The 15,431-nt window shown below is 38.0% G+C and overlaps 1 protein-coding gene and 1 pseudogene across 1 annotated transcript; one reads left to right on the forward strand and one right to left on the reverse strand.

Moving 5' to 3' along the window:
* Window positions 1-424: 424 nt before the first annotated feature.
* LOC114742187 (DExH-box ATP-dependent RNA helicase DExH17-like) lies at window positions 425-8,770 on the forward strand. The gene is made up of 28 exons (XM_028930465.1): window positions 425-454; window positions 987-1,062; window positions 1,365-1,548; window positions 1,772-1,933; window positions 2,335-2,572; window positions 2,662-2,698; window positions 2,792-2,838; window positions 3,464-3,501; window positions 3,608-3,629; window positions 3,733-3,945; window positions 4,077-4,233; window positions 4,325-4,376; window positions 4,602-4,673; window positions 4,879-4,928; window positions 5,042-5,159; window positions 5,236-5,299; window positions 5,401-5,484; window positions 5,586-5,711; window positions 5,806-6,002; window positions 6,080-6,268; window positions 6,342-6,593; window positions 6,670-6,719; window positions 6,927-6,944; window positions 7,400-7,479; window positions 7,578-7,773; window positions 7,858-7,895; window positions 7,981-8,349; window positions 8,427-8,770. Exons 2-28 carry the CDS (start codon window positions 995-997, stop codon window positions 8,768-8,770), a joined length of 3,465 nt encoding a protein of 1,154 aa, XP_028786298.1. The 5' UTR covers window positions 425-454; window positions 987-994.
* A 2,872-nt stretch (window positions 8,771-11,642) lies between these two features.
* LOC114742196 (cysteine-rich receptor-like protein kinase 42) lies at window positions 11,643-14,582 on the reverse strand (annotated as a pseudogene).
* Window positions 14,583-15,431: the final 849 nt, after the last annotated feature.

Below are 15,431 nucleotides of genomic sequence, written 5' to 3' on the forward strand. Positions count from 1 at the left end.
TCTTTGATTCTTCAAATTATTCTCATTTTGATTGTGATCTTTCAAATTTCAAATAATAGGTTTTGGTCATTCAAAAAGCATAAATGGTTCAAATTTTTATTAGATTATAAAGACTATTATTTTAAATAGAAAAAAATTTAAAAAACCAAAACTTATAATTTAAAATTTGAAAAAACAAAATATACAGCAAGTTTGATGGCCTGATCAGTACAGCGCAGTGGTAGAAGGATTGCCCGCCCTGTTTTAATGACCAAAGGGGGGTCGTATAACGGTATAAAACTGAAATCAGCACAGCACAGTGGAAGAAGGATTTCCCGCACATTTTCTGTCGTCGACGAACGAGCATTCCACGCCTGGCCAAGCTCGCCGTTCGACGCCCTCCACCATTGTCAGCCCTGCGTGGTTGTTCTCCGGAAGGTCCGAACCCTTGGGCTTTGTCTTCGACTAAAATCCGGTAAGATTGATTTGTACAATCTGGCTTTGAATCCCTGCGTGGTTTTCAACCGTGTCGGACGCCGTCGCACCGTTTCTTGCTTTCTTTTGAATTTTCATTTTAATTTGGCCTTGAAACTGTTTGATTAATCTCCCTTGCTTTACCGTGGAGCTTCTTGGATTTTGTCGATGACCTGATTCTATAGTTTCATAATTGATCTGGCTTCCTCCTCTTCCTCTCTCTGTTTTTTAACTTTCGTCTACAATGTCTCATCCTCATTATTTGGTCAAAATACTAGAGTCATCACCGCTTCTTATCTGCAATGACCATGACTGGAGACAGTTTCATTCCTCTGCATGTGATGAGATAATGTTCTGTTGTGAAGTTTCTTTTTATCTAAGATTTGATCAGGTGACCTCAGTCACGATGAAGTTGGTGCTCGAGAATTGATATATTTGTTAATTCTTTTTATCTAAGATTTGATCAGGTGACCTCAGTCACGATGAAGTTGGTACTCGAGGATTGATGTATTCGTTAATTTTTGCTTGTGTAGTTCTGACTATGGATACATATTCATTGAAGTCTGTGTCAGATTTACCCGTACCTTTTCGCTCAACTTTTAGTTTCAGGTACTATATTTTCCTTGGGACCATCTATCAAGTTAAAACATGGAACGAAGTTAACTATTCTTAAAGTTACATTGAGCATAAGTTTCTATCGACTTTTTTATTCATCTATCACATCTAGTTTTTCGACAAGGAGGATTATCTTTCATCACTTATCTCTGATATAACGTACAATTTTAAATTGGCATGTACAACATAAAACCTCTAATGCCTAATGTTGTACGCGCAGAAAATAATCTGCATCTATACATAAATGCTTTTAAATGATTAGCTTTCTTAATCAGCCGATGAGTTTGTACGTGCAGGTATTTTAATTCGCTTCAGAGTGAATGCTTTCCTATCTGTTTCCACTCCGATATAAATATGGTAATTTCTGCTCCAACTGGAAGTGGTAAAACGGTACTCTTTGAGCTTTGCATTTTGAGGCTTCTCTCTAGGTCCATTTCTTCCGAGGAGAGATTTATACATGTAAATGGAACTCTCAAAACAGTAAGTCCTTTATCCAGTGGCACCAGCTGCCCTACATTTCTCTCATCACTCCTTTTAAAAAGTGTACATTTTAACTCCACGCTCAGAAACTACAGAGATTTGTTTTGATTCTCCTTGAGTCAACTTTTTAGATCAAATAAATATTTCCTTGACGAATATGTTGATCTACGTGTAGTATTAGTAGCTAACTACTGCTATTATGATTTTCAAACATGGCGTCCAGATCTATATAGCCCCTTCTAAGGCTTTAGTACAAGAGAAGCTTCGGCATTGGAATCAAAAGCTTGGGCACTTGGGAATCAAGTGCCTGGAGCTGACCGGTGACAATGAATCTTACAATTTAAGGAACATACAAGAGGCGGATATTATTCTGACAACTCCCGAGGTCAGTATGCAAACGCAAGCTATGTTAAAATAATCGTACAAGAAACTTCATCTTTGACTCACTTTTTCCATGTCATATCAAAAGAATATCATCTTGAGTTATGAAGTTAAAGGCACCTATTCTCAACACGATCGGAAGAAAGTACCAATGAATTACTTTAAATTAACCTTCTAAGAGATTTGAATGTTTAAATAAAGAGTTAACCTTCGCGGGGATGACTTTTTTGTGAGATAAATCATTTTCTCATTGGCTCAAAGCTTATGCGATTCTCTTCTTGCCTATGCACCATTTTTGACTGGGGTACCTCCAGATACACAAACACGAATGCACAAGCAGTGGGTTGGTTTATTGCTATTAATGGAGATGGTTAAACTATATCCTTTTTTTTCCCCTATGGATAGAAATTCGATGCAGTATCACGTTATGGTGTAAAAGATGGCGGCTTGAGCTTTTTCAGTGACATTGCACTACTACTTATTGATGAAGTTCATTTGTTGAATGATCCACGAGGAGCTGCTCTGGAAGCCATCGTTAGCAGAATAAAAATGGTTGCTTGCAATCCTAAAATGAAATCAAATCCTCTTGCACAAGTCCGCTTCCTAGCTGTCTCTGCCACTATTCCAAATATCGAGGATCTTGGTAATTTTTATTTTAGTTAATTCTCTCAAAAGAGTTATGCACATCATAATACACGGGAAGACCCTTACGCCATATTTGTGCTAATGCAGCCGATTGGCTTATGGTTCCCGTCCAGGGGATCAAAAGGTAGTTCTAAACTTTCACATCAATAGGATAAGTATGTGCTGCAGTGCTTAAAGTTACACTCAGAAATATTAGTTAGCGTTTGAATGCTCACAGGTTTGGAGAAGAAATGAGGCCTGTAAAATTGACAACTAAGGTGTTTGGTATGTTTCCAAAACAAACCCACAAGTCTTGACATCAGTTCCTTCTGTTTATATGAGTACATCAAGCATATTTATACACGCTTTTATTCTTAAATATACTCTTTTGCTAAAATAGTCTTTGTTTAAAATATATTAGGCTAGCTCAGGTGTGAAGGGTAGTCGGAAGTAGGTAGAGGTTAAGGGGTTAAATCCTGCAGCTGTAAAAAAAAAAAAAAAAAAAAAAAAAAAAACCTCTTTTGTTCAATTTTTTTTAAATCCAACTACCCTTTGTTAAAATTACAAAAAAGAGCCAGTGGAGGGTGTTTTATCTAAAACATTTGAAGTTAGACTAAACTTACGGTAACTTATTATTTCAAGACGTATGTAAATTTTGAAAATAAGGGGAACGTTAATGTAATTTTAAGAAAACTCATGAAATGTTTCTATAATTGAAACAGCATTTGTAATTTATGCGATTAAGCACTTCTCAGGGAAAGGAGATCGCAGCAACAAGTTGTCTTGTTGTTGTTGTTGTTGTTTGGTACATATGTATTCATATTTATATGTTATAATTCTGGCAGTTGTGTGTGCGTGTGTAAATGTTTGGTATCATCACTCGTGATTCTACCACTATACATTTCCGCAGGCTATGCCCCGGCAAAAAATGACTTTCTATTTGAGAAGGTCAGTCTCATTTTTTTTAAAAAAAATAATTGTTACTAGTAAAGAAGCGATCTGACCAACAAAGCTGATCATAATGTCTGATGTTATTCTTTTTGTCACCATGCAGCGCCTTCAAAACTATATTTTTGGTAAGCAGGGAGATTTGAGCCAACCATTTGGTTTCTTATTCTCTCCGCCTGACAAATCTGTGTTCGGAGAATTTCATCACTTCATATGTATACTTGATTTCAGATATTCTCATGCAATACTCAAGAGGGAAATCTGCACTTGTATTTTGTTCAACAAGAAAAGGAGCACAAGAAGCAGCTCAGCGACTCTCTCAAATAGCCATGACTTTTGGTCACTCAAATCCATTCATCAAGAGCAATGAACAGCAGGATCGACTGAGGGAAGCTTCTCTGTCATGCAGTGACAAGCAGATGCAATCATATATCCATTATGGTGGTATGCAAATGAACTTTGTCTTGTTTTGTAAAAACTACAGGCTTTCTTCGAAGCGATGGCAATGATTCTGCATATGAGTTGCTAGTCTACTTGGTGTTTATGAGACGAATAAAAGTGGCTTTTGTTTATAGTTGGTTTTCACAATGGTGGGCTTTGCCTAAAGGATCGGAATCTTGTAGAAGGCCTCTTCCTCAGGGGTGACATTCAAGTACTTTGCACTACAAATACACTTGCCCATGGAATCAATCTCCCAGCACATACAGTGGTTATAAAATCGACACAGCACTTGTACAATAACTTTTTTCCTTTTACTGCATGTCGTCATGGCACATCAAGAAAACTTCCGCAATTAATTTATTAAATTTTCAATGCTTTACAGCAACAAAGAAAAAGGTCTCTACATGGAATACGACCGCTCTACGATATTGCAGGTATGCTTCTTGATACGCCCTCCGATAATTTCACTTTTCCTGTGTACAATCTTGCAAATGGTTTACTTGAAATGAGGAAGTGGTTTCCGTAGGACAAATTTCATAGACAAGATCAAAGTGGCACACAAGCCAAAAGAATGACACTAGTCCGAGATATTTGTATCCTCTTCCGTTTCTTCACTTTAGCTTCAAAGGGAAAAATCACGTGACCTTTTTATGGTGCAGATGTGCGGCAGGGCAGGCCGACCACCATTTGATGATACAGGAATGGTTATAATCATGACAAGACGAGAAACGGTGATGCTTCCTCCTCCTCCTCCACCCCCCCAACTTTTCACACCCGCGCACACAGACACGCGCGAACGAGCATCCGCGCACTTGTCCGCATTGCTTGATGTCAGCTTGCATAATGTTCTTTTTACTGTTTCTTTGTTCCTTGATTTGGAAGATGGAATTCCTAATTCTTACAAAATATGCCTTCTTATTTTCCATTACGTTACAGGTCCACCTGTATGAAAATCTCCTGAGTGGTTGTGAGATGGTGGAATCACAGTATGACTACGACTCTTTAAGTCCCAGAACGGATTGTGTTCTTGACCGTTGCATACTTTATGTAATCCTTGAGCATTTGTTCTGATTAGTTGTTTAATGTTTGCTTACCGTAGATTGTTCTCGTGTGTGACGGAGCATTTGACTGCTGAAATTGTTCAACTGACGGTATCTGATATCACAAAAGCAATTGAATGGATGAAATGTTCGTACTTGTACGTGAGAATGAGAAGGGTATGTGATCATGGATTTCTATTAGATTTTTCTTAAAGTTTTTCCCATTTGATAATCGTATTTGCTTCACAAGCAGAACCCAAAAAAATATGCGGTTAAAAATGGAATTTCTGCCGATCGTTTGGAAAAGCATGTACAAGGTACAATTGTCACCACCTGGCTCTTCTCTGTGGATTTTTTATGTGTATCTTTCTCTTTGACACAAGCATTTTGATTAATTATTGAAACTAATTTACACCAGAAATATGTGTTAAAAAAGTTAATGAGTTATCACAGCATCAGATGGTCTGGGTTGATGAAGATGGTTTCCTCTTGAGGCCATTAGGTATGAATCTTCGAACTATAAAGACTTATATCTGTTGTACATTTATATAAGACTAAGAATCTTGTTAATTTCTGATTTTGTTCCCTTTTCCTTTCTTTTAGAGCCTGGAAGGTTGATGACGAAGTATTATTTGAGATTTGACACTATGAAACAGATAATGCGAACCCCTGAAAACTGCACGTTAGAAGATGCCCTTCGTGTTATTTGCCTTGCTGAGGAAATTTCTTGTACGAGTATAGTTGTGATAATCTGATATTATGATATACTAAAATACAATTTATCAATCTGAATATTGGCAAAATTCTGTACTGGAAATTGAAGGGATACAGCTTAGACGCAATGAAAAGAAGATCTTGAATGAGATCAATGCTGACAAAGATGGCCGGCTTCGGTTTCATATCCTTGGAGATAAGGGGAAAAAGAAAAAGCGCATTCAAACAAGAGAAGAAAAAATTTACATATTGGCAAATGACTGCTTAACTGGTGATCCCTCGGTTCATGATCTATCCCTAATTCAGGTGCAATATGGTGACCTCTCTATTTTGCGCAGCATATCAACTCATATCTTAGTGACTAAGCAAACTTGATGCCACAGGACATGAATTCTATATGCTCAAATGGATGTAGAATTGCTAAATGCATGAAAGATTATTTTATTTACAAAAAGAATTACAAAGGAGCTGTGAATTCTTCCCTTCTGGCCAAATCACTTGACCAGCGACTTTGGGATGACAGTCCATACTTGTTGAAACAATTACCTGGAATTGGCATGGTTACGGCGAAGGTAAAATAAATATGATTGCAAATCCTATTAACTATCCTTTAACTGAATGCTTCTTATTTTCATGTCCTTCCAGGCACTGCATTCAATGGGCATTAAATCATTTGAGGCACTAGCTGAAGCTGATCCGAGAAGAATAGAGATAGTGACGGGTCGAAAATATCCATTTGGGAACCATATCAAGGATTCTCTATTATCGCTACCCCCAAAAATTGATATGAAGCTTGAGGAAATTGAGATGCAGAAACAAGGGAAGTGCAAACTAGTGGTAACACTGACTAGAATGTCAGAGTCATTCCAGTCACTTAAAAGGCATTATGCTGATATGGTGTGTAATCAGAAATTTTCTTTCTGAAAAATCCAAAAACCGTTTAGTGAATTTTCTGACACTTTCTCTCTTACAGATAATTGGTGTGGAGGAAGACAACATTATTCTCTTTCATGAAAAAATAAGGTGATGACGTATGGGTCACTTTCTGCGGCTAGATACTTTAGACTATGCACATACATATTTTGATAAGATAATTTACACTAAATAAAATGGTTTCTTTCAAACACCCTGTCCGATGGTATTGACTCTGTAAAACTGCCAAACTAGCTTGGGCCCACTGGTTTCTCTCATCTGGATACATTTTGAATTCTCACTAACTTGTTGCTGCAGGGTGGACCAATTCGCCAGGTATATGAACTGAATCTTCGACTCTCCTTTAGCAGCACCCCCCCCCCCCAAAAAAAAAAAAACAAAAAACCCACGTTCGTAGTGTTGACTACATCCCGGGCTGAGATGCTTTCAGAGGCGAGTATGAAAAATTTTATTTAGGGAACTTTCCGCAGAAACTATTCATGTTTCAAAATTTGGAGCTTCCAGTTCGGTATTCTAGCAACTGATCACCCTGCATGAAATGTGTTTCAGAATAGTAGGTAAAATAATTTGACAAGTTATTTCAACCGAAAAAAAGGCGGCAGCGAGTTTACCTTGGATGAAATATTTTTGGCATGCAAGTCACAATCATTAACCATATTTCGCTCAGTAGATAATGATACAACTGAAAATATAGAAACTGGCCCATACGTCATACCTGTACTTTATTTTGCTGCAAATTTAGAGGCCGAGAATTTTATTTCATATTGCAGCCCTTATAGTGCGACAATACTTGTCCCAATCTCTCATGGGAAGCAGATAATCAAAGCTAACTTTATACATGAAGAATATAGTAAGTTGTATCCACCGTATATCCAAATTATCAATAATCTCAAATGTGTTTTCTTTAGTTTGTGGAGTTATGGCCTTTTTCTCTTTCTTTTTGTGCAGTTGGTATTGATGTCCACCAAAATCTTCCCCTGATCAAAGAGAACAATTCAAATTTGCAATTACAAAGAAAGAGAAAGCTCCCTGCTTTTCCTTCACCTGAAGAGTTACATGTTATTGAAGATGACAACATGACCGCCCCTCAAATGCCAATGGAAGAGCTATGCAATTTGATGTCTAAGGATGAAACAAATTCCACGTCGGTCGTCTTCCTTTAAGGATACCTTCTTTTCTTAATTCCTTTTTGGCCATTTCTTTTTCCTAATTATCTCTTCTGTTACAGCCCGAATTTTAACCTTCTAAATGAAGAGTTAGGACAAGGTACCACTTAATTCAGAGATTATTTTTTTATTGGTTTTGTGTAATAAGAAAATTCTTCCCATTTTCAAGTGCTAATTACTTCCAGAAGGTGGGTGTGAGACGGAAGTTGAAGAGGATGAATGCAAAATCGTCAATGAGAAAACAGTATTTGACCACATACGTGAGAAGGCCAAAAATTTCTCTCTCCTGTCTGCATATGATAATATTCGCCTCCCATCACCAGAGGCCCTCCTTCTGACAAGAAAGCGTGCCCGAGAGAAGAGGCATGGACTCCCCCATGAAGTAATTGTTCTGGATGATGAGACAGAAAGACTCAGCATATCGCCCCAAGCCGAGGTTAATTTTCCTGTGCGGCTCAGAAAGGCAGCAGACGATGTTAGTAACCTGTTTTTGGATTTAAAGGATCATTACACAGTTGGAAGCTCCAATGCCACCGATGACGCAATGGATACAGGTGCACATTTAACTATTATGTGATTTAATTATTATCTTTTGCTTTAAAGGTTTTATCGTATGATTTTGTTGTTGAAGGTGTTTTCCTCATGGAACCTGAAACAAGCACGTACGAAACGTCAACTGACCAAACAATTTTTGACCATATACGAAGAAAATCTAAGGATTTTCCACTGATTAGTAATTTGGATTGCATGGAGTCAGTTATCCAGAAAAAGGAACTATTCACACACGACCATTTTGATTCCTTAAATGCTGCTTCTGATACGGAAATGGATACTAATCTCTCGAATGTTCTCAAGGAGAACATACATACTTCATACATGGAATCGGTTGAAATGGACAAACATGCATCTGGTTTCCAATATGGAGCTGAGGTGGAACATAACAAATTTGAAGGTTTCAGTGGAAAGACGGAGTAAGGACAGCGTTAAAGGACAACAAGCGCCCGCCAGATGCAAGCAGCTTTGCACATGGTACTAGTAAGAAGCAGCGCTCTTCTATAGAACCAGAAGCAGATAAGTCAAGTTTAAATGGAACAAGAAGACAGTGCGGTTTTTTGGACACCGCAGGCAGAATGAAGGAAGCAGGTTCAAGTCCTGTGTTCAGGAGCGTATTTTCTTTTCTCTGATTTTTCCGTTATTTTTGCGGCTTATGGATGTCAGCTCAGAATGCGCCACTCTTGGACTTCGACTGATCGCACTAGCTTCTTACCATAAATGGTGTATTTCATTTTGGTGTCCTGCACTGGTTGTGGGATCACATGGCAACAATAAGACTGGTTATCATCGACGGCTCCACATGCGGGAGAGTAGTGAATATGACGCGTGAGTAAATTTCAGGGAGAATCTGAACCCTCTGTTATATGTATTCCGCGTTGATTTGCCAACCCAAATATTATACGGATCGGGATCGGTTTCTCTCCACTTCCTTCCAGTTCGCTTCCAGTTCACTACCTTCGACGACGTCGTTTCACACTAACAATCTTAACCGTCCATTTCCTCACTCCATCTCAGTCGTTCAGTGGGTTCATCAGCTTGGGTTCATCAGCTTCCGTTTCTCTTCCTTGACCACGGTTTATTCAGCTGTTCTTACCTTCAGACGCAAACACAGCGAAAGCGAGAGAGGAGAGAGGGATAACGTGACAATGGCCGCCAGAGCTGCCAGCGCCGTCGTCGGAGATTGCACTCCGGAGCTCATTGCAAGGAGTGAATGAAATCCCTGTTGAAATAAACAATATGCGTGAATATATAAAGACCACATACACATGCTGCCTCATGATCCATAGAACATTGGTGCGTGAATATATACATGCTGCCTCACAAAAACATAAATGAAATCAGAAATAATTTATTAATAGACATAATGTAAATTGGTTCATTTTTCCACCAGTATGCTCTGCTCCTTTCATGATCCATGGCGTCAGATGCAAGGTAATGGAGCTCAAGAAAGAGTTGCAGAAACTGAAATCAACTGTTGGTATTTTGCAAAAATTGTTTACTCACCAATTTTTAATATTCACCATCCATTCCTTCCCAGAACTCTGCGCCGAAACCTTTCCCCCCAATAGCTTCGACTTTCCCGCGCTGCTCATAGAAGAGAAACGGAAGCTGGTGATATTAAACATTAAACCCACTGAACAGCTGAGATGGAGTAAGGAAATGGATGGTTAAGATTTTTAGTGTAAAACGACGTCGTCGAAGGTAGTGAACTGGAAGCGAACGGGAAGGAAGTGGAGAGAAACCGATCCAGTATTATAACGCTGATAGCGGTTGGAGGATTGTCTTCGTCATCTCCAATGTCATGGTAAATGGGTCTGCACAAAAGAAAACGAGAACAGGTAAGACGTAAGAGACATTTTGAATTTGAGCTGTTGGACTTGACGATTGGCGCCATCTTGTGCGGGTTGGTCCCTTGTCCGTGACCTGTCCTGGAGGGTATTTAATTTCTTTTGCCCCATAAATTCAAGATAAAATGAGATAAAACTAGTTTTGGGGGTAAAAATTGATGAAATTATTTTCATACTTCTTATCGTCATAATTTGTAATGAAAATATAAATATAGATTTTTTTTAATTTTGTGTGTACGTGAGATTACTATTTGAGAGTTTTGAGAATTATATTATGCTTTACTAATAGACCTAAAGAAGATGCAGTATTGAACTATAACGGCTTATTTTAGACGCTCAAGAAAGTACAAGTTCTAGTATAATCTAGTACTATTTTCAGTACTTAATATAAAAAAATTAGTTGACTAATTTAAATAGTTTAAAAAAATTGCTTAAGTTAGTTATTTGTAATAAATAAGTGTTGTCTTTCTTAAAATATCATTACTAATCAAGTGTATTGACTAAAATTACTATTATTATAAGAACTATTTTAAAAAAATAGATAAATATAAAAGATAAAATAGATTAGAATCTTATATTTAGAATCAAAATAAAAATCAAACAAGATTTTATATTAAACATCAGAGTTAGCATTAATTATTAATAATAAAAAAAGAATCATTTTCAGACGGAACTTATGGGTCGGCAAAGTAGTTGGAGTGAGGTTTAGATCATTAAAGGAGTAAACAGCTTGGAGGTTGGCGTGGCATTACCCAACTGGAACATATCCAACAATACAACGCTGATCTTAACCCCCAGATTCTTCCTCCTCCACTTCTATGACACGTGGGAGCCACCCTTGATAATGCTAAAAGACGATGGTGGCGCCCAGGGACCGGTGCGTGCCCTGTACTGAGTCGCCAAAATGCACAAGACGTGGAATATAAATAAATAAATAAAAGTTGATACAAATTTTGATTTTTTAAATTCATTCTAATTTTAGTTTAGTTCTTAAATTTTAAATTATAGGTTTTTTAAAAAAAAATTTTTAATTAGAATATTGGTTTTTATAATCTAATAAAAACCTAAATTATTTTACTTTTTTTAAAAAAAATCAAAACTTATGGTAAACAGACAGAACATTATAGTGTTAGACTGTTAGGTCACCAATTAAAAAAATGCCATTGCTTTATTTTTAAATTTAATTTTGAATTCATGGCATACCAAAACTTGTTTGGTCGAGGTTTCGATTATGAAAACTCTTTAATTGTCGATATCATATCTGAAAACAATAAATTCAAACCCCATCTCATTTTATCAATCCTTTAAATCATTAACTTTAGATCCATTTTTAGAGAAATTTTAAGTTAACAATTCGGTTGTTCCATAAAAACTAGTTTACATAGAATTATGTATACGATTTTTTTCAGAAGATCTCAACCACTAATGTTCAAACATTCGACCAGTATAACAAAATTGGTTCTGAGATTGCAGTATCAAAGTACCTGACATATACATAACGCAAAAAATCAATTTACGGGCATACAGTAAAAAAATAAAAAAATTACAACACATTAATAATCAAAAGAAAAATTTGCTGCCTAAGAAATAAATAAATTAACAAAATCGCAGGCGAAGATTATGCCAATGGTGACAATTTAAAGATGGCGTTAATTGCCCTATTTTGCTCTAACTTTTGACAGTTAGTGAATCGTCCTTGTTCGAACATTGTCTCACTCAGATTCTTGTCTCTATTTGTCTATTAATTTTTATTATCCTCTTTTGCTTAAATTTACATTATAAAATGAGTCTTATATTTAGAAATAGAAGAATACTTTTTTGGATCCAAGACAAACATATCACATTTGACCTCGACTAATCGCGCGCGCTCATTTACGGAGTGAAAAACCTTCCAGGACCCTGAAGCCGCACCATGTTAAAGAATTAAGCTTGGTTTATGGGGTCCTCAATTCTTGATGGCCCCTCTGAGCCACGAGTGCTGAAGGTCTCCGAGGATGATACTTCGAACATTCCAATGTTCTTCAATGCATTTGAAACAAAACTGTTTGTGCTGTAAGACCTAATGGAGCTCTCTGAGTTTGGCAACCCAGTGCCAGTACTCAAAAATGGGGGTTGATTTGGTACAGAAACATCCACATTTGAGTTACTTAACAGCTCCACAACTTCTTCCATGGTTGGCCTCAGGGAAGCCGAAGCTTGTGTGCATAGTAGCCCTATGTGAAGCACCCTTGACAGCTCTGCTGCTGCAAAATCATCTCCTAAGCATGGATCCACAGCTTCATGTAATCGATTTGATCGATAGAGTTTCCAAACCTGAGGCCAAATCCAGAGTTTTTTTTTTTTTTTTTCACATTGTTAAAACAAAAGGTAAGAATCAAGTAACCGCGGAGAAAGATCTTACTGTTTGTAAAAGGGAGCCAGAATCTTCTCTGAAGACGTTGTTCCTTCGGCCGCATAGAATTTCCAGAACAAGTACTCCAAAGCTATACACATCTGCTTTATCTGTTAGTTGTCCTCGAATAAGATATTCAGGCGCCATGTATCCTCTAATAATCATAAAAAGAAGAGTCAGTTATGGTATAAACCCTAGAATGGTCTCTTCACAGTTTAAGATCATCTCTGAAAGAGTATTTACTAGACGGACTCACAGTGTTCCGGCGATGCCCGTGCTAAGATGCGTTTTGTCGGCAGCAAAACATCGGGCCAGGCCGAAGTCTGCAATCTTAGGAGTGAGATTCTCGTCCAGAAGAATGTTGCTGCTTTTTGATGTCTCTATGGATTATTCTTAGATTAGATCCTGCATGAAGATACGCAAGCCCCTCTGCTATTCCAATTATTATATTTAAACGCTGCTTCCAATTTAGAATCTGACTTTTGCTCTTTTCTGCAAAGCAGAGTACGACGATGTCACGTTTCTGGAATTATATGATTCTTTTCGTTTATAAAGTTCAACTGGGATTCGATTGGGAAAAATATAATGAAAGAAGAAAATTACCAAAAATGAATTGATCCAAGCTCTTGTTGGGTAGGTACTCGTAGACAAGGAGGCTTTCGGGGCCTTCAATGCTACAGCCCAGGAGTTTGACGAGATTCTTGTGCCCAATTCCGCTAATCAAATTCACTTCGTTAAAGAAGTCGTCAACCCATTGCCTGGTATTGAACACTAATCTCTTGACAGCCACCACTCTCCCGTTTGCAAGAGTCCCTTGAACACAGACCCAGCCCCTCCTTGCCCAATTTTCTTGAAGAGTTGAAATAATCCGTGGCCTTCTCCAGAGTTTCGTATTTGAAATTCAAACTCGACTTGTTTATGGAAATGGAAATCTGACCAAGATAATTGCTTTCTGGGTAACCAATGAAAAGATCACAGCCTCAGAAAATAAAATTAATATTGATCTAAGTCTGATACGAATACGATTGCTGTCATACAGATACTTCCCTAAAATATTACCTTTATCTTTCTTCCTCTTTGATAATCTTGACAAGACAACATAAAATGCAGAGAGAAACAGCATCACAACTGCAGCCGCAGAAACACTGTCGCTATGATCGCTCCCCTCCTAAATGACCCTAAAAATCAAAAGGTTAACTCAGAAGAAAATTATATACCCACTTATACAATATACAAAGTAGGATCTGTAATCTTCTGAGGCCAGAATCTGAACCCAAGAAATATGAAGATTTTGAAGGAATGTGAGTCGAACTAGTGCCATATGAACCTGGACAAGACGCACAAAACTTACCCTTTTGACCCTTTCTTCTTCACCAGCTTCGTTATAGAACTGCGAGTTGAGTACCTCAAATAGCAACCAGCATTCAATGCCCTTCCTTCCCTCTTAGGCAAGCACCCCTCTCACATCCCTTGCTGCTTTCCTCAAGCAAATACCACATTCATCACTTCGCAATGTCTTCCAACACTGAGCCAAGGCATAAACTCCCCAACCTCTCCCACACCAAACCCTAATCCCTCTCCCAGCGAAACCCTCACCACATTATCAAGCACGTCGCCGACACTCTTCTCAAATTCCCGCCTCTCACCTCTTTCATCCTCCACCACACCATATGAGGAGCTACAGTTCAGAGTGTCCCTAACAGGATCAATGGCTTCCGAGTAGAAACTGTAGTTATCGTAGCGAAGGAAGCAGCCGTCGAGGTAGATGCGGGCCGAGAGAGAGGGGAGACAGCGAGGGAGCTTGGTGCGGCTGGCAGCGTAGCAGAGAAGGCAATCGGTGTGGGAAAGGTCACGGAAGCACTGAGCGAAGCCGAAGATGGGAAGGGAAGAGAGATTAAGAGAGTGAGAGGCCCAGTTCTGAGAGGTGATGGTCTGGGAGAGAGACTGCATTTCTCGGACGAAGACAGGGATGTAATGGGAAGAGAGAGGGGCTTTGGAGGGTGCCGCAAAAGAGCCAGCTTGGGAGATTCGAGGATCACAAAGGAGGGAGGAAGGGAAAGAAAGAAAGAGGAGAGAGATGGGAATGAAGAGAAGGCATGAAGAAGAAGAAGAAGGAAGGGGGAACGTTTCATGGCGAGGAAGTAGAGCGTAACAAGTGAAAATGAGGGGTTGGGGTTTCGGTTTTATGGGGAAAAGGAGGGAAGTGGAGAGGTTGGTCACTGCCAAGTTTGATCTTTTTCGATTTGGTTAAGCTTCGCTTTCCCGCACCTGTACATTGGTCGCGCGACTCGGGGGGGGTAGAGAGCCCCATGCCCTCACCTCTCTGTTTCTGCTCTGTTTTCCACGTGTCCTGCATTGCAACTAAGTAGGCATAAATTATAAGATTTTCTTACGTTATACGTGTATAGATTAGACAAATTTCTTCATATTAGTGGGATAAGCGTGAGGTCATGTTTGAATTTGGAAGGATGTTTTGATTAGAGGAATTTATTGAAAGAACCTCATTTAAATCTAGTTAAAATACTGAAGTTTAAAATCAGACTTTCATTTTGAATAAATTTCTAAATAAATTTCTAATTAGACCAAGAGGCTTAATTAGAAATTTATAATTTATAAATATTGTTAAAAGATTAAATGTCTCTCAATAACTAAAATATAAGTAACTTAAAGAACTAAAATGTCCTTCTATAATTAAAATATGAGTTTATACTTGTATATTTTTCTCCCTCACAAAATTTTTTTCCTAAAATATGAAAATAATAAAATTATAACACTATCCTAAATTCAAAATCTGTATTAAAAAAAAAAGTTTGTCGTCCGAATAAGTTTTTCACTCTTAAAA

The sequence above is a fragment of the Neltuma alba genome, unplaced genomic scaffold (assembly GCF_004799145.2).
Source record: "Neltuma alba isolate B1F8T4 unplaced genomic scaffold, ASM479914v2 tig00003680_pilon, whole genome shotgun sequence".
Lineage (NCBI taxonomy): Eukaryota > Viridiplantae > Streptophyta > Magnoliopsida > Fabales > Fabaceae > Neltuma > Neltuma alba.